Source organism: Trichosurus vulpecula, chromosome 2 (genome assembly GCF_011100635.1).
Source record: "Trichosurus vulpecula isolate mTriVul1 chromosome 2, mTriVul1.pri, whole genome shotgun sequence".
In the NCBI taxonomy this organism is placed as follows: domain Eukaryota; kingdom Metazoa; phylum Chordata; class Mammalia; order Diprotodontia; family Phalangeridae; genus Trichosurus; species Trichosurus vulpecula.
The window spans coordinates 156,181,566-156,206,367 of record NC_050574.1 but is presented as its reverse complement, the minus strand read 5'-3'; the positions used below and the strand labels follow the sequence as shown (position 1 = coordinate 156,206,367).

The following is a 24,802-nucleotide window of genomic DNA, read 5'->3' as shown; positions in this document are numbered from 1 at the left end:
TTCAAACTATCCTTGACCACCTACTCCTTCCTTGCTTGCCTCTAATCATGCCCAGAACTCTGCCATGTTTCTTCATGATAATAACAATTAACTATCAATATTTTAACAATGCTCTAAGATCGGCACTTCACTTGACCCTACCATCCCCTGTGGGGCCATCTCCAATTATCCTGATCTATATCTTGCCACTGGACCCAGATGGCTCTGGAGAAGAAAGTATAGCTGGTGACTTTTAAATGACTCCTTCACTTAAATCCAATTCACTTGCAAGTCATGGCATCACCTTCTTGATGTTATGGTCTTCTTCAAGAACAAAGGACAAACAACAACCACCATCCCCTAAGCCAAACCCCAAGCGAAAGCCATTTCCTTTCTCACTCCTCAGTCCCTTTTGACCTGGCTTCTGTCCATACCATCTGACAGAATCTGCTCTGTACAAGATCCCCATTGAGCTCTTTTCAGTAAAATCCAATGGCCTCTTCCCAGTTGTCATGCTTTTTAACCTTCTCCTATAAAAACCGACACTACTGATCTACTTCTGGATACTCTCTCCTCTCTGGATTTTTGTGACACTACTGTTGTGAATCTCTTCCTGCCCATCAGACTGATTATTCTCAGTCTTTTTTTGCAGGTTTACGTTATAGGTTTTCTTTTCAAAGAACTAGCCTCTTTTTGCAAAAACAATTCTAAACAAGGGGGGAAACCAGTCTCAACCAAATCTGTGATTAAGAGAGGATAACTGGGTCAGCCAGGCTTCAAATACACATGCTTAATTGCTTTATTAATATTATCTTCTCCTCCCCAGGGGAGCTAAAGTTCATTTTAATGTACATGCGATCTACATAGATGTGGAGGTTGGGGGTAACACATTAAGGGGGAAACATGAAGTAGGCATGCCCTATACACACCATTCTACCTGCTATCTGGCTATCTTTACAGAGACTCTCCCCCATGGCTAGAATGCTCTTCCTCCTAACCCATGCTTCTTCGAACCCCTTGCTCCCTTCAAAGCCCAGCTCACATCCCCTTCTTTAAGAATTTTTTCTTTATTCTCTCAGTTGTGAGCTTCCTCTCATCACTATGTAGTTATAGTTGTAGATATTCTGTATATATCCCTGAAGATGACTGTCTCCCTTTGTACCCTCCTTGAGGGAACAAACTGCATTTCCTCACTCTTATCTTTGTAAACCTAATACTGAACAGAGAGCATAGCAAGTCTTAATAAATGTTTGTTAAAATATTGAATAATATCCTTCCTGGATTCAATAAGTTTAAATTCTCCTAGAAGGGATACAATACATATAGACAAAATACAAAGTATAGAGAGCCTAACAAAGTGTTCCTGGGAAACCTGAGGAAGGAAAAAAAAAAAAGAAGAGATCATGGAAGGTAGTTTATCTCCACATCATCACATATTATGAAATAATAAAAGTTTACCACGCAGATATGAAACAGCATGGTTCAGAATACTATGTGTGATGGTTAAACACGCTGTAAAATAAAAATGGCCAACTTCTATTTCACTCTGAAATGAGGTCTTTTTTGGCATTATAAAAGGTAACAGGGTTGGCATGGGGATAAGCATTTATATAACACTTACTTACTACATGCCAGACAATGTGTTAAGCACTTTGTAATTATTGTCCTCAAAACAATCCTTTGAGGTTGCTATCGTTATCCCCATTTTACAGCTGAGGAAACTGAGGCAAAAAGAAATTAAGTGACTTGCTCAGGGTCACAGCTAATAAGTGTCTAACACTGCATTTGACTTCAGCCCCAACACTTTATTCACTATACCACCTAGCTGCCTTAATACAATATAAATGATGTATTGCTACTGGAATCACATGTCAAATGCAGTTAAAACTTCCTAGAAACTGGATATAATGAATATATACCATAGCCATTTTAAAGCATAATTAGTCATTAAATAAATGTTTTGTAAACTAAGCACTGAAAAACAAAAACTATAGATAAAGAATGATTTGGAATATTAATAGCCCAAAGAATTTAAATCAAAGGAAACATTCTGAGATATAGACCTTTAGCTTCTCTCTTGTTAAAAAAAAAAAAAGCATCATCCTCTTAAGATACTTAGTTAAGGTTTGAAACTATTTGTGGAATAATCATTTTTTTCCTCTAGATGAGTCTTTACTTACCTTTGACACCACAAAAGGAATAAAAACCCAGTTATCCAATTCTTATTCCAGATACAAATCATTTACAAGTCAGAAGAAGAGGCCAAAGAAGCTACACTCAGAAATTTTCTCTGGGTCTAAACATAGCGTGGAATTTTTTTTTAGACAACCTACTCCCAAGGTAAAACAGAATTGGCCATTTCTACAATCTCAAACTCTGGAACATGATAATTACCCCTGTAGGATCATCATGATTGCCGTGAACACTAAAAACTGGAATAGAAATGTTGAGATTGCCATCTTGGTAGTTCACCCATGGAAACCTAAATATAAAAAAGGTGTTAATAAAATAAAACGTTTAGAAGACAAAAAGCTATTGCCTGCAAATCCCAGCCATTGAAATGCATGTAATTACTAAACAGTAAGAGCACAAATTTGAAATGTATATAATTACTAAATGATAATACTTATGATTACAAACTAAAAGATGCATCTGAATAGTAGATAAAAAATTACTACGTATGCTGATGAAAGGAAATGTCAGTAGGAATAATCCAAAAATCATTCATATTCAATTTTTAAATGTTCTTTGGGATTAACATTAGGACATGTGTATTAAGCTATATGTGGTATTATGGGAATTCATAAAACTTCAAGCAAAAAAGTGATACTATGGGACAAACAGAAGTATTTCCCAAATTTCCTTCTTTTTCATGCTTCTTTAAAAAAAAGAATATGAATATTCTTTTCTCAGGTTTACACATAGCTTCAGTTTCAGTTTTCTCTAAATTTCCTGTCAGTCTAGTTCATGCCTTCCTGTGAGCTCAAGGGAAGTTAAAAGTTGGTTTAAAGGCCCTTCCCTGGTAACAACTATGTGGAAGGAAAACCTCAACCTCTATCCCTGCAGCCTCTTTCCCATTTTTCAACTTCAAATATTTATTAAGAGCCTACTATGTGCAAAGCAAATGTAGCAGGCACAATGAGGAAGCTGAAGAGAGAGACAGTAAGCAAGCACTCAAGTAAATGTCAACAATTGTGTTAAATAAAAAGTAATGCCAAAAAAAGTAAGTGTCTCTACCCCTAATTTCTTGGGGAAAAAAGCCTAGAGACTTGACTTTGATAAGTTAAATAAAGATATAATGACAAAAAAATTAACCATGTATAGTACGTATTATGTGTGGCATTTTGGACAATGTTTTGCACTTCATAACAAATAGAACACTACACCCTTATAGAAGCATTTTAAAATATGTTCACAGTACTAGAGCTGTCTAAAATATCATTTTCAAAATAGTATAATAAAAATTAATGAAGCAATTCTGAAAATAATTAGTGAAATTTACCCCCAGAAATATAAAGTTGTTCTGAAATTGTAGAAGATTCTTGATAGAGTAAGAATATTAAAAGTCAATATTTTTCAAAAATATAATTTGATTGCAATGAAACTTAAGTGGTTAACTATTAATGTATTTTTTATTGTAGACAATTTATTAATTTGGTATATACAATTAAATTAGATATATCAATCATTTCAATATACTTACTTACTAAAACCAAAGTTGACTGATTGATCACTGAGAATTTCAAATTGTACTGGACGATCACCCATACAGTATTTTCTTAATAATTCCAGACAAGTATGTAATGTTTTTCTTGAGGGCTTGTTTTCATGAAAAAGATCACCACCTAACAAAATAAAATCCACCTAAAAAATAATTATCTTAGAGTCAATATATTTCATACTGCTATAATGAGTTGTTTATTATCTATAACTTAAGTTTTCAGCTAGAAATTCTGGATAAATGTTGAAATATACAGAACTAACCTGTTTTTACATAGTAATTAACTATATTGCTTTTTTATAATTACTCAAGGTACTTTCCCATTTTATTCTACAAATCCACCATTCAAGAACATCAAGCACCAACAATTCTACTTTTCTATTATTAAAACTGATTAAAAGTCAATAGATAAGTAATGACACTGAGAAAGTCAAAAAAAAAACCATGTTATTATTGACACACAATAATCACAAAATCTTAGAAACTATTTAGTCCAATAAATAGCTGAAAAGGAACTTCCTCTCCACCATCACAAACAAGAACCACAATCTTCCAAAGCTGCCCATTCTATTTCTAGATAGTCTTTACTGTGAGTTTTTCTTCATATCAAGCTAAAATTCGCCTCTCTGTAACTTCCATACATTGTTTGCAGTTCTGCCAAGGAGAACAAATCTAACCCCTCTTCCAAATGAAGGCCTTTCAATTACTCAAGGAAAGTTATCCTGACTCCTATTGTATTCTCTTCTCCAGGTAAAGGAACTTCAGTTCCTCCAACCTATCATCATAGGACAAGATTTCCAGTCTTTTCATTAACTCAAACACCCTCCTGGAGACTCCCTAATTTGTCAATGTCCTTCCTAATATGGTACCAGAACTGAAAACACAACTCTAGATGACTAGATAAGATGACTAGAACAGAATACAGTAACACTGTTACCTCCTTCATTCTGGACATTATGCCTTTCTTTGGGGGGCCTAAGATATGCCCCCCCCCAAATAAAATGAAGTATCCAGGAATCTTGAGACAGATGTCAGAGTTGGGAAAATGTTGGAGAAAATGGATACTAACCTAAGCTCAGGTATAAATATTTTTGCGTATATAGCAGGGTGGAAAAGGACAATTATCTGGAGGGAAGGCCTAGTCTACAGCTCTGGGGGCACTAGGTCCTAAAATAAGATGGAGATAAAGGATACTGCCTCCTCTATTCTCAATAGAGAATGGGCTTCCAGGAAAAGTTATACCAGAGGCTGACATCCTCTCCAGAGAAACAGGGAATCCTACAAGAAGATACCACTGCCACTGTCCCTCACTTCCGACTACTACAATCTAAAAGGACTCAATCAAATTTATCTTTAGGACCAACTTAACAGTAAGTTTTGTGTAATTTCAGGATCTCCCTTAACCATCTCCCTCATCCTCCCCCCAAAAAAAATCACCTGCTTGCCGACAGAAGACTGAAATTTCTTAGAAAAACAAAGCCTTTTCTTCCGCAATCAGAAATAAAATATCCAAAATGCACATGTCAATTAAGTAAAAATTATTGGAGTAGCTAGGTGGTGCAGTGAGTAGAGCGCCAGCCCTGGAGTCAGGAGGACCTGAGTTCAAATCCAGCATCAGACACTTGACACACTTACTAGCTGTGTGACCTTGGGCAAGTCACTTAACCCCAACTGCCCTGCCTTCCCCCCCATAAAAAAAAGTTCATTCATTCTAAAGCATAATTTGTCCAAAATAAAAGAGGACAATATTAGATTCTTCCCAATTTTAATAGGTGGAAAGGGTGCAGACCAAAGACAGCACTGGGTTTCTGAAGCCAGGAAAGGTTGTCATTAAGGACAAAAAAAAACAAAGAAATGGGAGATTTTAACTAAGCTGTGATAAAAAAAAAATGTGTGTATGTGTGTGTGTATATATACGTATATATGTGTATATGAATAGAGGTATTTTTGTCACTGGTATATGCAAATACAGTTCTACTTTATACAACTTATAAAAAAATTTTTCAACATAGTAAACTCCATTTTTAAAGTGTTTAATTGAACTATCTCCATAATTGTGCTGACATTCATATTAAAACAGGCCAGGTGAGCACATAGGTACATTCCTTGGATATCATGGAGCAGAGGGAATAATACTTTGGTTAATAGCAATAGAACAGAAATTCCACCAAAGATATAAACTAACTCACTTCATTTTCCTGGGCAAGCCTCAAAATTTCATCCAATGTTACAAATGTATCATTTCCTCGGACTGCATCTTTCTCCATAAATCCCAGATGAATGTCTGTTGCAACCAAAATTTTAAAAGTATCTTCATCATCACTGTATTGGAAAGAAAATGAATTTAATAAAAAGTAATTCATTAAATTTTAGCATACTACTTCTATACTTTAAATAATCTCGAGTCAATACTACATATCAAATGAGTTAATAGTTATAAAACCCTTAGGACAGTTTCTGGCACACAGTAGGTGCTATAGAAATGAATAAAATGGATTAAATTATGCTCTTAAATAAATGCTGAACTGAAATGAACATATTGGAACATCCCAAATAAAATATGCAGCCACAAGAAAAGGTTCTCTTCAGAGATGTTTGTGCAATGATGATCAAGTAGCTTGCTTGCTGTGTATACAGGTAAGTCTTGGTAATACTTGCAGGTGTAGCTATCCCTCATGAAATTAAGCACCACTTTTCAACAAAAGCATCATTTGCCAGTCTAAGTTTACTTTTTATAAGACTTAGTAGCTGTTAGTCTGAAAAATGATGTTCAAAATTGTTATTTCAACACTACCTGTAAGACACATCTCTACAGTATCGTCAGCATCTACATACTAAACCGTGATTATCTTTCCCAAAAAAAAACTGCATCTCCTCATTTCATCATTTCTGTTAATAGCACCATTATTTACCTAGTCTCTCATGCCCAAAACTTAAAGTTTATCTTACTGGTTCCTCTTTCTCACCTCTCATAAATAACTGATTGCTAAATCTTGCCAATTCCACCTCTGCAGTCTCTCATATCTTTCTCCACCTCTCCCCAATGCCACCACCACGGTATCATATCACATATCAACCTGTATCGTTACTGTCATTACCACTAACCTCAATTGTAAAAAGTCTCCTCACTACTATTTCAACTTCAGTTCTCCTCATTCTTCCTGCAAGACTATTATGATCTGGCCATATCATTCCCTTGCTCAAAATCCTATTTCCTACAAGTTTCTTGGTCTGGCACTCATGGCCCTCCACAATCTGGTCCTCCTCAAACTTCCCAGTTTTAATTCATATTCTTTTCCTACACCTGAAATGCCAACACAATTAGATTAGGCACCACTCCTGTAAGCATCCTATAATTTCCTACTGCCTTTGTTCACATTTTTCCTTATCTGGAATGCCCTTTCTACTACCTCCTCTGCCTAGTGATAGCGCAGTTTAAATACTAACCTCTCAAGAAAGCATTCCCTGATGCATCCTGCTCCCCACCCCAAGATATAACTTTGTTATGCACTTATGTAATATTTTATATTATAATTTCCTCACTTGTAAAATGTAACAATACTTGTAGTATTTATCTCACAGGGTTGTTGTGAGGATTTGGGGAGATGTCTGGAAAGCACTTTGTAAACTTTAAAATGTTTCAGAACTGAGTTATTAGAGGCGCTCTATGAGGATAGGGGCAATGTCTTATCTAAACCTTCTATCTTCCCCTGAACTCAGACCAGTGCTCACACAGCAAGAATTTAATCAAAAGTTTACTGAACTCAATACTATTTATAAATACTTTAAAAAAATGAGAAGTTTTTACATAGTACATTGGGGGGGGATAGGATCTGTGATTTCATTGGTATAAGAAACTCTTAGGAAAAAAATTTCCTCTACTAATGCTGGTTGGCACCTTCTCTGTAACATAATCTTAAACTTTTCTGGCTTCAAGGCTGGCTAGAGAGCCATTACAGCAAACTGCCTCAGATTTAACAATCAAGTACACATTCCCTTTCCCTAATTGGTGCATGCATTAGGAACTAAAAGAATCCATGAGCTTTTTGAAAAGCAAAATAAATGTGTTTATTTGATACTCTAAAATTTGAACTCATAAGCAAAATACATACAATCAATACACACAAGTAATTCTTCTTTACATAAGCAAAACAAAAGTCTTGGAAGGGGACCCAAAGATTCTGGAAGGAATTAGGACTTACAGTGTATCTGCAGAATTCATTTCTTCTACCTTCAACCCAGCTGCTAAGGTCCAGCACTCTCACCCAGTAGCTTCTAATATTGCCTAAGATCCTGGTGGTCAGGAAATTTATCGTAGATTTCAAATTCTCCAAACCAGTTCTAAAAAACAAAATGATTGTATTTTTAAATGCATTTGCATTTACATATTTATACAACATATTTTATAAACAGAAAAATTAATTATGCATTTAAAATATTTATTTTAAAATATTTTGTCTTAAATTCTGCAACTCTTAAAGAGGTACCTGAAGCACTTAAAAGTTACTTGACCAGAGTCACATGGCCAGTAAAATAAGTGATGACTTCAACCCATGACTTTTCTAATTCAGGGACCTAATTGCAATCTCACTAAATTAGCTGCTTCTTGTGTGCATGCTCTATGTATTATATGCGTACAAGTCACATATAATAAATAATTATCACATTAGCTTCTTGTATATGTGTGTATGTATGAACATGACACAACACAATTATATCACATTATTTAAATGATATAATCTTTAATCTATAAAATGTTATATATCCCACTAAACAGCGGCCTCGTTTTTTATATATACTTATTTATATAACCTACTTTTAAAAAACTAAGATACTGTAAAAATATAGAGCAAAAAGTATACTTTCAATGTCACTCTAGACCCATTATTAGGTTGGTCTCTTTACAATGGGTGATCGTTTTCCAATGAGATCTCCCATTTCCTTGGGGAAAAGAGGGTGGGAAATCCCTGTCTTTGCATACTGGAGGAATGGTTCCTACAATATATAACCGATTTTTTCTTCAAAGGCAAAGACTACATTGCGTTCATGAAACCAATTATCTAATTCTTAAAATCATCCTTCTATTTAATAGGAAATTTCTCCTTCGCAAACGGATTCAGCTTAATGCGTCAGTAAATAACAGCACATGTGCTCTACAGAGCCCGCAGGAAGATCCCAGAAAACCGTGAGGGGAGGGGAGATCCGGGACAGGCAACGGATGCCATCGCGAATGGCAGGGGCCGGGCTAACAAAGATGACCACAAGTTCCCCCCTCAGAGGCCTGGTCCTCGCTGGCCCGGGGATCATCCCACTGGCCAGGCACCCCAAGTCTGGGAACCCCGGCGGGGTTGGGGCAGGGATGGGGGCTGGAGGAAATCCCTCCTTCCGGCCTGGGGGCAGGTCCTACGGCCTCCTCGCTCTCCAAAGACTGCCCTGCCGCCGTAAGCGGATGACGGGGCAACGGGGGCAAATCTAGGCTGCCTTTTTACCAGGGGCGCAGGAGAGAGGGGCCGCGAGTACAGTTCAGGCTGAAGCCGACGCCTACAGCCTTTCCACAGACGAGAACAGGCGGGAAAGGGAAGAAGACGAGAGAGGGCGGGGAAGCAGCGAACACCTCATCACCTCGCGACACTTCGTGAGATCGCGCGAGAACCTCCCGGATTCTTCTGCTCTCGTAGACAGCTGTATAGGTAGCGTAGTTAGGTCCTTGGGAACGAGTCCCCGCCCCTTTAACGAGAGCCAATCCGGTCGACTTTAGAGAAGAGTGGATGACAGGACCCGGAAGTGCGTGTAAGGGAGTGGTGGGTTCGCTCTCCCCCTCTACCCCGCACCCCCGGAGCCCGTCTTCTGCGCCTAACGGAATTGCTTGTAGTCGAGACGTGGCTCCGTCCGCTCGCCCAGCAAGACCAGATCGAGCCCGACCGCGACGCATCAGCTTTTCCGTCTCCTCTCTTCCCACCTGGGAGCTTGGCAGAGCCGCCTGTTTGTTGTTGGAGGACGGAGAGCCCCGACGCCGGCCTTGTGAGGTGACTGGCCCTCTCCGGAGGGCCTTGTCATGGCCTCCCCAAGTCTTGGGATTTCCGCCTCTCCAGGTCATCAACCCTCATTCCCTTCCTATCCTAGTGTCATAGGATTTAGAGTTGGAAGGGACCTTGTAGAGATCTAGCCCAACCGCTCCTCATTGTACAAATTAGGAAACTGAGGCTTAGTGAAGGGAAGGGACCTGCCCGAGGCCACACAGGTAGAAGGGGGCAGAGCTGGGATTCGAACCCAGGCTTTGTAGCTGCCTGCAATCAGACGTTTGCCTCATTTTACCCAGCTCTCAAACCAAACCTGCTTCTTTAAATTAATTTCAAAGCCACTACTACCTCTCCCTCAAATTGTCTTGAGGCACTGACGAAGTAAAGTACATTACACAAGGAGACATACCAGGGTTTATCCTTTTAAAAGAAAAAAAAATCCACTCGGGTAAGCCTTAGATGAGGGTTATGTAGCAGTTGACTCCTGACCTGCAAATTCCTAACTTTTGAAGAGGGGACAATATAACAAAATGACTGTACAGCCTTAACATCACTCAGCCCAAAGGAAGACTGTGAACCAAGGAGGTGGTAAGATACCTGGATAAAACTGATTTTCTTTATATATGTTTTAAATGTTTTTTGCTAAATGCCCAAAGAAAAGGATATGACCATTAAGAATGCACTTCTGCCTTATGTTCAATTGTGGCTTTGAGGAGAAAAGGGGGAATCCTGATACGGGTGGAAGACCAGAAGACTGATCTAGCAGTTCTGACCAGGTCTCAAAAATATGCCATTATACTTAGGTAAATGTATTTAAGTAGATCTGAGATTTCAGCAGTAGGTACTCCCTCCAGCAGGGCAAAGCAAAGTTCATTCATGCTTTTTCATCCTAGGTAAATTGTATCTGTATCCTCCAATAAATTCTCTATAGAGTATCTGCTAAATATGCCAGAGGTATTTTTTCTAGGTCTTTTGAGATTCAGTGGACACCAGTCATTCAAGCTGCTCTCTGTTTTCCCTTCTTACAACATAACTGGTTGTACCTCATTATCTGGTTGTACCTTTCTAGGTATGCCTTTTATGTTAGTTTTTCTGTAGGTCAGCATAAGTAATATACTATAGCCTATTTGCTCCTACCATGCGTCTCTGTTGCTTTTTTGAGTCACCTGCAATTTTGGTTTTTCAGAAAGTGTAGTATTCATGACCTGCAACTATATATCTGATATAACTCATGAATGTGACCTCATCAATTTAAGATGTTCTTTCAACAATGTAAATTACAGTCTATCCATGCCTGCCTTTCCTATGCTACTCTTGTTCATGTTGCCCATAACATCACCACAGAGTATTCTACACCATAGTGAGAACGAGCTTTCTTCGCTTTTTCTCGATGAACAGGATTCCACTGGAGCACTGGGGCAGTCCAGCTGTGTCCCTTCACACAGAGAAGCCAATCTTTGTTGTTCACACATTTACCTGATAACTTCCTTTACTCCATCTCTACAAAGTACCTTATTTGTTACAAAATCCACACCAACTATGCACTTCTCCCTTGACTTCTGTGCAATGCTCATTTTGAATTCTTTGCAAACTATAATGCTCCATGACTTATATCTGTGCAATAACATGAACCAAATAATTGATATTAAAAAAGGGGGAGGAGTGTTGCTTCAGTTTCCCGAAAGCAGTCCGGCCCTCTTTTTGCTGTGTAGTTCTGAGCCCCAGCTAGGCCTAGTCAACACTTTGTTGCAAGTGATCCTTTTAAGGCTACATTTTATTCTAAGTTCTTCATAATCAACAAACAGCAGGGTCTTGTTTTCTGTATCACTTTTTAATCAGTTGTATAACTGAGAATGTAGTTTGCTGTAGAAAATTGTTTCATTTGTTCATTTGTCAGTTCTAGACATATATAGTGATGGACAAGTGCTACAAATTGTCCATTTAACTGCATATAATATGGGTAGTTAGTTACTATATCCATACTCATCCACTTGGTTTTTGCTGTGTGGATTAGGCCAAATTCTTTTAAGTGGTTACAGATCTATTTGTGTTGAAGGTAAATTTCTCTGTCAGGGGATGGCTTGAAATCCAGATCATGAAAGGCACTAGGCAATTTCCTAAATGCTTTCCAGACTGTTCTTTGCCCCCTATTCAGTTTTGGACCATCTTGCTGTCAGTCTTCATATATTTACTCTTGATCTAACTGAATGACCTGCCTATCCAGCTTTATATCATAGTTTGAGCAATAGGTATGCTTTAACATTTTTTTTCCTGAATAGATTGTTGGATTGATCTCTTTTGAATGTCATTTAGGTGAGGAGGTCATAAAGTATTCTGGACTGTGATATGATCTTCAAATGACAGCATCTGGAATACTACTATACCACTTCCATTTGGGCTTTGTCCATATCAGAGACAAAACACCTTTAGTTACCATATAACTCCTATTTTATGCCTTAATAAATATTTGATAGGGGATCACTGAAAAAAAAATTACCTCTGTAGTAGTATGTCAAGATCCTCTCATTAGATATCTTCTCTGATATTATTATATGCATGTGACACTTTGCTGCCAGAGAGCCTTCAAGGCTACATTTTATTCTAAATCTTTCATAATCAACAAGGAGCAGGATCTTGTGTTCTTTATCACCTTTCAATCAGTCATATAACTAAGGATGCAGCCTGCTACAGAATATCATTTGTGGAAGCCTGGCTATTCCCTTCTCATATTTTCTACAACAATGCCCTCTATATGTATGGAGAGTGTTCTCATAAAGACTTAGTAGCAGAATGGGTTGGTAATAACTATTACAGCTGATATTTACATAACATTTAAAGGTTTGCAAAGCCCTTTATGTACCATCTCTCATTAGAGCCTCATAATCCCTCACAGTAGGCACTTAAAGGTAGTATTATCATCCCCACTTTACAAATGAAGAAACAAACTCACCAGCCTTGAGTTAATTACCCCTGTTCACGCAAATATTGTCTGAGGTGAGACTAAAACAGATCTATTCAAGATCAGTGATATTTCTACTATACCATACTACTTCTACTCCATTGCTCAGCACAGTCTGTGCCTGGCAATAGCAGGCTCTTAATAGAAGCTAGCTGACTCACTATGTATGTCTTTCAGTCACATATTTTTGTTGATTTGGTCTAGCCTAACTGTTCTGCTTGACTTCATTTTCTTAAGTGCCATATCCTCTTTCTCATATAGCACATCAGGGAAAGAGATGTTTCTAAGTTCATATGTGTGGTTACACTCTTAGAAGATGAAAACAGAATGATGAGAAGTACTGCCAGATTTTTTTTTTGTTTCTGTTTTTCTTAAGTTTCATTTACAAATGTTTATGCAGTGATCTGGCTTATTTTCGTGCAGTAATCTCTTACCAAGCTTTCTGAAGAGTCATTTTTCCTACTGCTGTTCCCCATTTTCTGAGGCAATGTAAATTTTAATCTTCTACTGTTCTCTGTAACATTTTGTATATGAGTTTATATAGTAAATTGGTATTGCTTTTTGCTGTCCTGACCTCCTTGTCTAGGAAATTGTTTACTGGCAGTTTCCGAGTTCTTTTGAACTATTCTTTATAGTGATTACCTTTTTACAGTTAAACTTTTGTTGGAAATAAAAACAGACAGCAACAATGTCTTTTTATTTACTACTTTACGGGTAGTTTATATCATGGAGTAGTTGTAGTGGTCATCAGTGTGGTCTTCTCATCTCTGTTACAGTTATATGTTGATCTGATTGACACAGACAAGCATAGCTCACATAGCATTAATCAATTGTTTCCTATTTCTTAAATAGTAAACCTCAGTTTTTATGATATTGTACAGCACTTGCCATATCCAGCTCCAAGGATCAGTGTATAAAATGACTTGGTTTGGAAGGTCTTGCAGAGTTCTTTGCAGAATTTCTCTCTTTGTCTTCTGCAGCAGATGATAGTTTATAAGCTGCAGTTATCTCCATAATGGTCTTTTTGTTTAAGTTCGTTGGGAGCTTGGTAGGCAAGATATCAAAACATTCCATGAAATGATGTTTCTTTTTTCATGTGATGAAAGCAATTTTATCAATACCTCTATTCTCTAAGCAAAATGTAGACTATCTTTATTTCTTCTAGTTTCATTCATTCATATATAGTGTCAATATTGATGTAGTTCAGTTCTTCCAGTAATGAATTGACTTGTTAGATTACTATCTGCTCTGGATGTGGTAAAAAGGATTCTCCAAAACTCCAAGAAATAGTTTAGCTTTTGTTTCCATATGCATTATACTTTCTCTTTGTCTAACTTACACAAATAGGGCAGCTAGGTGGTGCAGTGAGTAGAGCACCACCCCTCAGGAGGACCTGAGTTCAAATGCAGTATCAGACGCTTGACACACTTACTAGCTATGTGACCTTGGGCAAGTCACTTAACCCCAGTTGCCCTGCCTTCCCCCCTCAAAAAAAAAAGTAAAATAAAATTTACACAAATACCAAATTGCCAAATTCTTCTGCCACAGCTACCAACCACCCGATATATTTGCATGAGTGAGATAGCACTCATGCACAAATTAAGAGACATCTCCACTCCAAATGTTCCTATGGACTAAGCCTATATCAAAACTTATGACAATAGCTTTAAAATACTATATAGATATTGACTATATGTTAGAAAAATTCTACCATACTGGAGTTGAATCAATAATCACCACATGTAAGGGTAATTGAAATGTTAGTGTCTAATCATGGAAAGAGTGGCACTCAAGGGATTTTTATCCAGTACTTTGCTAATGCTGTTCATATTTGTGTGACACTTGTTCGTTTACCATTATCGTTTACTAATAATTTTTGCACCTATGTTGTCAGGTTCTAGTGATGAGTAAAATAGAGATGACACCATTCATCACAGAAAAAAAGAAATAGGCCCAAGCGCTGGATGATCAGAGAGACTGACAATAAAAATGGAAAACACTGAGAATGAAAAAGAAAAATCAGATGATGATGGAAAATCTGACCCAGAGAAGACACTAGACTTTTCTGAATACTTTAACCAACTGGAATTGTTGGAAACTCATAGACACCTAATTCCCCTTGGAACTCAGAGCCTCTGGGTTGATGATACTGACGAAGAAGAAGAGCAGGATGAAGAAACAGAGGAGTGGTATCAAATGCAAGAACAAAAACTGGAAAAAGAGCCAAACAAATTGCTTCTTTGGGCTGCTGAAAAAAATCGGGTAAGAAGAAATTTTCTATTTTTTATTAACTTCAAATTTCCGTATATAAAGGATATAAGAAACCATCTACATTTTTCTGTCAAAACTATAGTTCAAGATACTAATCGCATGCTGAAAACATTATCAAATAGTGCTTACTAACTATATATACTACCAAAGTATTATTCTCTGTGTAAGCATCCAACAGTACAGTAAATTGACTAGAATATGTATACTATAGATAAATTAATCTCTTCTACCTCTGCTAGCATCCTATCCTAGTCCTTCATCACATGAAGCTCTGGAAAATAGGTCCTAAAGCTAAAAAGTCTTCAATTAAACCTAGCAACATACCCCCATCCAAGGACCAACATAGATGGAGAAGCTTATCATTAGAAGATTGGCTAATATGTAATGAATTTTTTGGCTGCAGAACTCATGAAACCATCTATTATGAGGCTTTCAGTCTGTGGCATTGGCAGTTTATCCACACCAGTGAAATTATATGTTTTAAAGGATTCAAATAAGGTAGCTGAGTGGTCTGTCTTAAAGAAAACCAGGTTATTAGTCTGCCAAAACTCCTTATCATTCCATTAAAATAAAAACTTCCTGAAATCAGGATCTATGTCATTATATGTACAGTACATAATATCATAGAAAGAATCAAATCTCCTGACTGAAATGGTATTAAGTTTATTTGGCTACATTTGTTCTTCAGTTTCCCATTAAGCAACAATTTAACATGATTACTGATATATTTTTGCACATTACTTAGTGTAATTTTGTTAGGACTTCATTCTCTTGTCAGTATTTGTATTCCCCCAAAATAATTTTGTACTATGTATACAGTGGCCCTGAAGAGTATATTGTACATGTAATCCTTTAATCACTAGAATGTAATCTCCTTGAGAGTGTAGACTTTTTTGCCTTTAGCACAATGTCTGGTACATGTAAACACTTAATAAATGCTGGTTAATTGATTCTCATAGGATCTTAGAGCTGGAAAAAACCTCAGAGGTCATATAGGATTAAATGAACAATGGATAAGAACAATCAGTCCCAAACAGATGAAGTATCTTGTCCAAGGTCTCACAACTGACAAGTGAAGCAAGGATCCCTTGGCATAAAATCCTACAGGGAAAGTCATCTCTAAGAGGTCGGATGCTCTTAAGAATGATATTCTAATTATTCATACACTAACAACCATGAAAATTGAGGTTCCACATTCAATTGATGTCACTCAGAACACAAACTTTGACACATTCACTGCAACCACTAACTTCTGTGATGCTGCACCCAAGGCAGCTAGTACCCCTAAAAATTACATACAAAACCATATACAGCAGCCCTTTACAGATTTCTTGATGGTCCTAAATATCCCTCATGGAATGAAAGCCAGGTGCTCCTCCTGAGGCTACGCATGCTGTCACAGAAATTGAGAAGAAAATCTTTCTGTAAAAGAGGCAATATCTGTATCTCTCTTTTTTGAACTGCATAGTGTCTCAAGCTACTAATCTGCAATTCTGTATGACTAGATATAATCACCCAATGTTTTGTGCAAACGTAAATATTCTAGAGAATCATTTATAGGGAATTCCTCTTCTTTTTGGATTTTGCTCGGACATAAAAAGTGTGTGCCATGGTCATAGTGGATATCACTATGACCATGGCACACACTTTTTATGTCTTCTTGTTTTATTCCTCACATGAAATAATCAGAATATCGTTAAAGTTTATGTGGCTGCATACATCTATTGCAGAATTTTGTATGATTCGATATATGCATACGTTCTTTGAAGACATTCTTTGAGGTTGTATTTTGCTCTACCAAGTCAGATGCCTTTTAAAAAAAAACAGCAAAGAGACAAAAATCAACATGGTATGATAAGAAGGGTATAGGTGTAAAGTCAGGAGAGAATGGGATCAAATCTTGTCTCTGACACTACCTTCATGAGTATGGATGACAAATTTTACATCTCTGAGATCCAGGTTCCTCATCTGTATTACCCTACCTTTTTAGTACCTCCCTCACATTAAATAATCCAAAATGCAGAAAGAATTTATTGTGAATTGGTAAGCATTTTGCTTTTTAACAGAGATAGCATAACTTTCTCATTTTCATTTAATAGGAGAATAATGGGTAGCTGGCAGAGTAAGAGCTTTCTTGGAGGCAGCTCCTCCACCCCCACATTAAAAACACAATGGAAAAGCTCAAAAATTTGGAAAACCTTCCAATGACAAGAAGATAGGAAAAAGTGCCTGACAAAAGGTAATTCTTATAGGGAAAAAAAAATAACTTGAAATTACCAGCTTACCACCATATCCCTTCAAGTACTCTCTCCCCTACTCCAATCAACAGCAGGAATAGAGTAGCCCTGTAAACCATATGGCTATTAGAATTTTAAGCACCTGACATTTGGAGTAAACCTGTTTCAGTGTTGCAATAGGAACTCCATGACTAGGAGTTGAGGCCTGTGAGACAGACCAGCCCTAAGGCCAAGAAGAAGGAAAGGGGATGACTATGAAGCAGTAAGGAGCCTATGGGACAAGAAAATGGTGGAAGAAGCAAACAAGAAACATCTCTCTAATTAAAAGGAATTAATTTAGCCCAAGAGGAAATAGGAGCAAAAGCAGGATTGAGAAACCCAATTCTTCTCAAAGCACCCCTCACAGGAGTGCCTTGGGGGACCCTTCCCCCAAACCCTTCATGAGCCAACAAAGGCATATCTGGAGACTGAAGAAAGCCAGCTGCAGAAAGAACAGAGAAACTCAGATCAGAGAATGTTGTAAACTTGGATAGTAGAACCTACTGGTCTCCAAGTACTGTTCTCTCTCTACTACAGACTGGAGTCTCCCAGCATCAGTGTCCAATTGCCAATCTCACCCTTTGCAGGAAATACTCCACATTCAACTGCAAATCTGAGAGAAGAGGGAATAGATAGTAAGGAGGGAGTGAGAGGAGGCACAACAGTACTGGACCATGTAAAGGAAAAAAGTTGACAAAAAGGATTTTTAGCAAGGATACCACAGAAAAATCAGCACAATGATTAAGACAGACAAAAACTGACTAAGGAATAGAAATGGATTCAAAGAAAAGACTGAATTCAGTGGAAATTAAGAAAACATTAACGCAACTAACTCCAGGAACCTCCAGAATGGTTCAAAAGAACAATTAAAGAATTAAGCCAAAATAGATTCAAGGACAGAAAATAGAGATCTTAAGGAACAAAACAGCAAGTTTAAACAAACAGCTTCTACTTCTGTGTTCAAGAACTCTGAAATTCCTTTATCTAATCATAATCTGTTATTATTCTACCAATGCCTCCATCTTGAAACTCTTAACCCTGTTCTTAATCTTTAGTGACCTCCAATCCCTCTACCCTTCAGCTTCCTAGCCCATAACCCCTACACTAGCTATACTCTTTTACTCTCCATGGTGAACCAGTCAGTCATTAGCACCTACATTCAGTGCTTATCAAGTGCTGCATTTCTTGAGCACCTTCCTATGTACTGGCACTGGGCTAAGCACTGGGGATCCAAAGAAAGGCAGAAACCAGTCCTTGCTCCCAGTGAGTTGATAGTCCAGTAGCAGAGACAGTAGGCTAACAATTATGTGCAAACAACGTATATACAAAATAAATTGGGATTAGTCTTAGAGGGAAGGCACTAAGATAAGAAGAACTGATAAAGGCTTCTTGCAGAAAGTATGACTTTAGTTATCTAGATATTTTAAAGAAGATACATAGGATAGGAATCAGAGAAGTTTTTTTTACAGAAAGTGTGACTTTAGCTGAGACTTCAAGGAAGCTCTGAGATGGAGATGAGGAGGGAGAGAGTTCCAGGATTGAAAATAGCCAATAAAAGTGTCTGGATTCCAGAAATGGAGTGTCTCATGGGAGGAAGAGAAAGGATGCCAGTGTCCCTGGATCACAGAGTACATGAGGGGGAAGGGGAAAGATGTAAGAATATAGCAAAAACCACATGATTATTTCAATATATGCAGAAACAACCATGGTCAAGATATAACATTCATGGATGGACCCTTTAATATGAACAAGAGCATACATTTAAAGCTAAGAGCTAGCACTATGAACAATGAAGAAACATTAGACACTTTCTCGGTATACCCAAAAGGAAAGTAAGAATGCCCCCTGTCCCCATTATTTGACACAGTTCTAGAATACAATCAAAGGTATAAATCAGGTATAATTAACAAGGAGGAGACAGAGTTATCTCTATTTTCGGTTGACATGCTGGTATATTTAATAAACTTCAGGGAATTCATGGGGAAACTGAGATGAATACTAACTGCAGTGAGGCTTAGGTTCAAATCCACAAAATTCATTAGCAGTTCTAAGAAAAACCAGGAAAAAAACAAGAGAAATTCCCTTTAAAAATAACTGCAAAATGCATAAAATAACTCAGTTTATCTACCAAGACACTTAAGATTTATTTAAATACGATTATAAAACACTCGACAAAAAATAAAAGGAAACATAATTGGAGAGAAATTAACTGCTCATGTGGGGTCATGCCACTTTTATAAATTAAATTAATTTGGGGCAAAGGGAACAAGCATTTATTAAGTACCTATAATGTGCCAGGCACTGTGCCAAGTGCCTTATAAATATCTTATTTGATCCTCACAACCCTGTGGGGTATGTATTGTCTCTATTTTACAGTTGAGGAAACTGAGACAGATGAAGGTTAAGTGACTTGCCCAAGGGCACACAGCTAATAACTATATAAGGCCAAAGTTGAACTTGGGAATTCCTCACTTTAGACACAGCATTCTATCCACTGTACCACCTAGCAAAAGATGTTGTGCTATACCAATTAAATTGCTGACAGAATATTTTTTAGAACTAGACAAAATAACAGTAATTCATTTGGAGGAACAAAAGACCTAGAATGTCAGGAGAAACTGAGATAAAGTATAAACAAAGAGAGTGTAATATTACCAGACCTCAACCTATACTATAAATCAATGATCATCAAAACCATTTGGTACTAGTTAAAAAAAAAATAGAAAAGTCAGTGGAGAAGACTAGATAAGCAAAAATCAGAAACAGTACCCTGGTGTCTTATAAATACCAAAATGTAAATTACTTGAGGAAGAACTTTATTTTCGACAACTGCTGGGAAAACTGACAAGTAATTAGGTAAATGATCACAGCTTTCATTTCTAGATACTCACTAATAATCTCTCTAATAATATGTTCTAGAATTTTGTTTTAGCAAACAATTTCATGAGTTGGCATGGCCAAAAATTCTTTCACCTAGTGGCCAACCTTTTGATGACCAGCATCTCTGAACTTAGGTAAGCTGATCCTGGGTTGCTAGGTACACAGTCCATAGCTGAATCCATCCTAAAGGACTTTACACCTCAGGAGAAAATTAAATGAGCTTCCATTCATTGCTGGGATATATTTAAGAATCCAATGTCACCTCTGGCTCAGTAAGAATATATAGAGAGCACTAAAATCAATTAAATTATATATTGCTTCACAAATGTTAAACAAAATACTGATTTTAGTCACAGCTTACAGGCCAGAAATGGTGCTTCTGTGTAACAGATTTATGGAATAGGCTTAAATACACAGTTTATTATTTAGATACCCTTAAACTAGAAAAATCAAAATGTTTTATGTTAATTCATTGTTGTCATTGTCAGTAAAATATCTTAATTTGCATTTTAAAGGATGGTGCTCACAAGATGTTCCAGAGATCCTTTTTTTTAAAACTCTGGGTTAAATTCTAAACAGTGTCCAAAGTGTACTAAATTAGTAAATTTAGTAAATTAGTAAATGGTTATTTTTATGTTTCCTTATACTTCCTTCTAGCTTGCCACAGTACGAAGGCTGCTTTCTGAAAAGGCCACTCAAGTAAACACCAGAGATGAAGATGAATACACACCTCTCCATCGAGCTTCATATAGTGGACACTTAGATATTGTCCGAGAGCTGATTGCCCAAGGGGCAGACGTTCATGCAGTAACAGTAGATGGCTGGACTCCCCTACATAGTGCCTGTAAATGGAACAATACCAAGGTGGCATCTTTCTTACTTCAGCATGATGCAGATATCAATGCTCAAACAAATGGCCTGTTGACCCCCTTGCATCTTGCTGCAGGAAATAGAGATGGCAAAGACACCCTAGAACTTCTTCTGATGAATCGCTACATCAAACCAGGCTTAAAAAATAACTTGGAAGAAACAGCATTTGATATTGCCAGGAGGACCAGTATCTACCACTACCTCTTCGAAATTGTAGAAGGTTGCACAAATTCTAAACTGGAGTCTTAAACATTATGATAACTTTAATCAGTTTCTGAGTAGACACAGCTCCTTTGGATGAAATACAAAAACATTCCAGACTATGAAATTTAATTCAAAGAAGATATTTTGAAAATATTCAATAGTATTTATTCCAGGTGATTAGACAGATTCACTGTCAAAATGTATATGAAAGGGCTGAGGGGTTTTCTACTATTTATGTCTGTGTGGTGATTTTGTGATATGGTCAAACTAGCTTACCTGTACTTTCTGTACTTCAAGTGTCATATTAAAATGTGTCATTTTGGGTATTAAACCAAATAAAATGCTTTTTTAAAACATCCCATATCCTGGGTCTTTATTCACTACTTAGTATATTGAGTTTTATGTTTAAAGCCTCTTAGCATAATTCTATCCAGATAAAACTTGAAATACTCTTTATGAGATCCTATGGTTGTTATAAAATTATTGTACTGTATTTTTGTATATTGTACTGTATATTGTACTGTAAATATTGTACTGTATATTTTAATATACAGGGAACTGAGCCAGATTTATAGGAATACAAGTCATTCCCCAATTGAGAAATAGTCAAAGGATATGAACAGGCAGTTTTCAGAGGAAGAAATTAAACATATCTATAGGCATATGAAAAAATGCTCTAAATCACTACTGATTAGAGAAATGCAAATCAAAACAACTCTTAGGTGCCACATCTCTCCTGTCAGATTGTTTAAAATGACAAAACAGGAAAATGATAAATGTTGGAGAGGATGTGGGGAAATTGGAACATTGTTACATTGCTGGTGGAGTTGTGAACTGATCCAGCCATTCTGGAGAGCAATTTGGAACTATACCCAAAAGGCTATAAAAATGTTCATACCCTTTGACCCAGCAACACCACTTCTAAGGTTGTATCCCAAAGAGATCACACAAGTGGGAAAAGGACCCATATGTACAAAAATATTTATAGCGGCTCTTTTTGTAGTAGCAAATAATTGGAAATCAGGGGGATGCCCATGAACTGGGGAATGGCTGAACAAGTTGTGGTATATGAAGGTAATGGAATACTATTGTGCTATAAGAAATGGGGATGATACGGACTTCATAATAACCTGGGAAAACCTACATGATATAATGCCAAGCGAGCGGAGCAGAACCAGGAGAACATTATACACAACCACAGATATATGGATTCTGTGATGACTAACCCTGATAGACTTCGCTCTTCTCAGCAACACAAGGTGCAAAGATAACTCCAAAGGACTCATGATGGAGAATGCTACCTACATCCAGAGAAAGAACTATGGAGTCTGAATGCAGATTGAGGCACACTTTATGCTCGCCTTTTTTTTTTCCTTTTTTTTTTCTCTTTCGTTTATGTTTTTGTTTTGGGGGGTTTTTTTGGTTCTGTTTCTTCTTTCTCATGATTCATTCCATTGGTCATAATTCTTTACAACTTGACTATTGTGTAAATAAGTTCAATGCGAAGTTATATGTAGAAGATATATTGGATTCCATGCCGTCTTGGGGAGGGGGGGAAGGGTGGGAAGAAAATCTTGAACTCAAAATTATGTAGACCTGAGTGTTATAAACTAAAAATAAAACATCTCAGAAGTGAAAAAATAAAATTATTGCAGTGTGGTATCGTGGAAAGAGCATTAGACTTCAATTAAACATTTATCAAGTGCCTACCATGGTGTAAAACACTAGAGATACTGAAGCCAAAAAAAAAAAAACCAGTCACTGACATGAGTGGATTTTATCTATTGGGCATTTGCAATATATACACATGTATTTTAATATGAAATACTTCAGCAAGGGGAGAACACTGAGAGTTGGAAAAAAGAAAAGGCTTCCCAGAGGAAATGAAATCTGAGCTTTGCTGGTCAAAAACCGTCAGGGGCTTCCTGTTTCCTCTGGGATAAAATGTCTTCTTAGTCTGACATTTACGTAATCTGGCTCCACCCAGACTCACTTCCTATTAGTCTACTCAATGTGATGTGTTTTCCAGCCAAACTATTACTAGCTGCTCCCCAAACTTGACTATGCCATCTCCCACCTCCTTTGCAAAAAAAAGAAAATGCATATTCTCTTTATCTACCTCTTCAGGATTGTTATCTTCTTTGAGGCTCAACTCAAGTTAAGGTTCTCGTTCCTCTTTGTAGTTTTCCCTTATCCCCAGTAGGGGAAAGTACCCTTTATCCTAACTTATCACTCCCTACCATGTAGCATCTTTGTCTGTGTATATATCCTATTGTTTCTTCTGCTCCCCATTAGAATGTTAATTCCTTGAGAACAGTGACTATAATTTTTGTCTTTGTATCCTTAACACCTAATATAGTGCTTTGCATATAGGAGATACTTCATAAATGTTTGTTAAATTGGTTTAAGAAAAGTCCAGAGAACACACAATTATTCTGAAGTATTTGTTCTTGCATAAACCCAGAATGAGTCTCCTAGGACAGCTCCAATTCCTATACTATATGCCTCCTTAATCTTCCTTTCTGCCTCCTTTGCACAAAGATGACAGAATCATAGATCTAGACCTGGAAAAGACTGTAGTAGCCCTTATTTTAAAGATAATTGACTGAGGCCCAGACAAGTGAAATTACTTGCATAGGTCACACGATAGAAAAAACAGAGCAGGATTTAAATCAAGTCCTCTACCCCCAAATCCAGCCCAGTGATTTTTGGAGCTACTCTGGGATGAAGTATGCCCTCTGAGGAAAAAGAAAGTATTAATACTAATGTTGTACTCTCATATCCAAATATTTCTAGCTTGGAGAAAGAAATGCCCAAACTGACATAGTTCCCAATGCTCTCCAACATGACTTTGTTGTTAATTGTTCAGTCATTCAGTCATGTCTGACTCCTTGTGATCCCATGGACCATACTGTCCATGGGGTTTTCTTGGCAAGGTATTGGAATGGTTTGCCATTTCCTTCTTTAGGCCCAGGGGTAGGCCCAATCTCCCTTGCTATCTAAAACACTGGATCCTTAGATCCTTTCCCTTGCAAGATCTCCAGCCTTCTAGTAAGGCCCAAAGCAGTGGGCAGTAAAAGAAGTGTTTTATTCTGGCATAACATAAATCTTATCATATGCAATATACAAGGTGGCCACCAACACAGACATGAACAGACATTCATAAATACTACATCCTATGTCTGACAAACTTGTCCTTTCCAACAATCAGGTTCCATGAGCCTACATCAGCAAAGTTCAAGTCAGCAAGACTGAGGCAACTCTACTCCCAAAAACTCCTATGTGGTTTTTAAAGGTTCCTCATCTCTATTTAGTTGGCCATGAAAGTTCTTTAAAGAGAAGCAGTGTAAGGCCCATGTTAGCTTCTAGTAAATGTAGGAATCTGAAATAAAACAGTACCATTGAACTATCAAAGAAAAAAATGCTGATACTGTACTGTTTTTGGGCATAAGTCTCTCAGAAACAATTTTATTTATTTAAATATCAATCTATTCCACATATCTCTAGCTAGGAGAAAGAGATGTCCAAACCATGCCCTCTACCCTAAAATGATTTTAGGTAACATTCATAGAAATCTTGAACAAGGAAGGGAAAGATATGTTAAAATAGGTAGAAATACACT

At 37.2% G+C, this 24,802-nt stretch overlaps 2 protein-coding genes across 4 annotated transcripts in view; one reads left to right on the top strand and one right to left on the bottom strand.

Moving 5' to 3' along the window:
• Positions 1-9,301, bottom strand: part of MRE11 (MRE11 homolog, double strand break repair nuclease) — a 68,555-nt gene extending 59,254 nt beyond the window's left edge. Inside the window, exons 1-5 of one of the 2 annotated variants that reach the window (XM_036743333.1) lie at positions 9,190-9,301; positions 7,903-8,041; positions 5,890-6,022; positions 3,683-3,843; positions 2,374-2,461 (exon numbers count right to left, since the gene is read on the bottom strand). In XM_036743333.1, coding sequence (XP_036599228.1) covers positions 2,374-2,461; positions 3,683-3,843; positions 5,890-6,022; positions 7,903-7,922 — 402 coding nt within the window. In that variant the 5' untranslated portion in view covers positions 7,923-8,041; positions 9,190-9,301. The remainder of the gene's footprint in view (positions 1-2,373; positions 2,462-3,682; positions 3,844-5,889; positions 6,023-7,902; positions 8,042-9,189) is intronic. The other variant, XM_036743334.1, reaches the window with a different exon arrangement.
• A 186-nt stretch (positions 9,302-9,487) lies between these two features.
• On the top strand, positions 9,488-21,536 carry ANKRD49 (ankyrin repeat domain 49). Of its 2 annotated transcripts, none has more exons than XM_036743332.1 (3): positions 9,488-9,792; positions 14,574-14,941; positions 20,764-21,536. In XM_036743332.1, the coding sequence occupies exons 2-3, from the start codon at positions 14,669-14,671 to the stop codon at positions 21,223-21,225; spliced, it is 735 nt and encodes a 244-aa protein (XP_036599227.1). In that variant the 5' UTR covers positions 9,488-9,792; positions 14,574-14,668; the 3' UTR covers positions 21,226-21,536. The 2 variants fall into 2 exon arrangements, with proteins under 2 accessions (XP_036599227.1, XP_036599226.1); XM_036743331.1 differs by having other exon boundaries at positions 9,488-10,308.
• Positions 21,537-24,802: the final 3,266 nt, after the last annotated feature.

Bases quoted from the DNA above. Each gene is read 5' to 3' on its own strand.
- ANKRD49 (XM_036743332.1), top strand. From the start codon at position 14,669: ATGGAAAACACTGAGAATGAAAAAGAAAAATCAGATGATGATGGAAAA. The intron at 14,942-20,763 runs GTAAGAAGAAAT...ACTTCCTTCTAG, and splicing joins GGGCTGCTGAAAAAAATCGG to CTTGCCACAGTACGAAGGCT.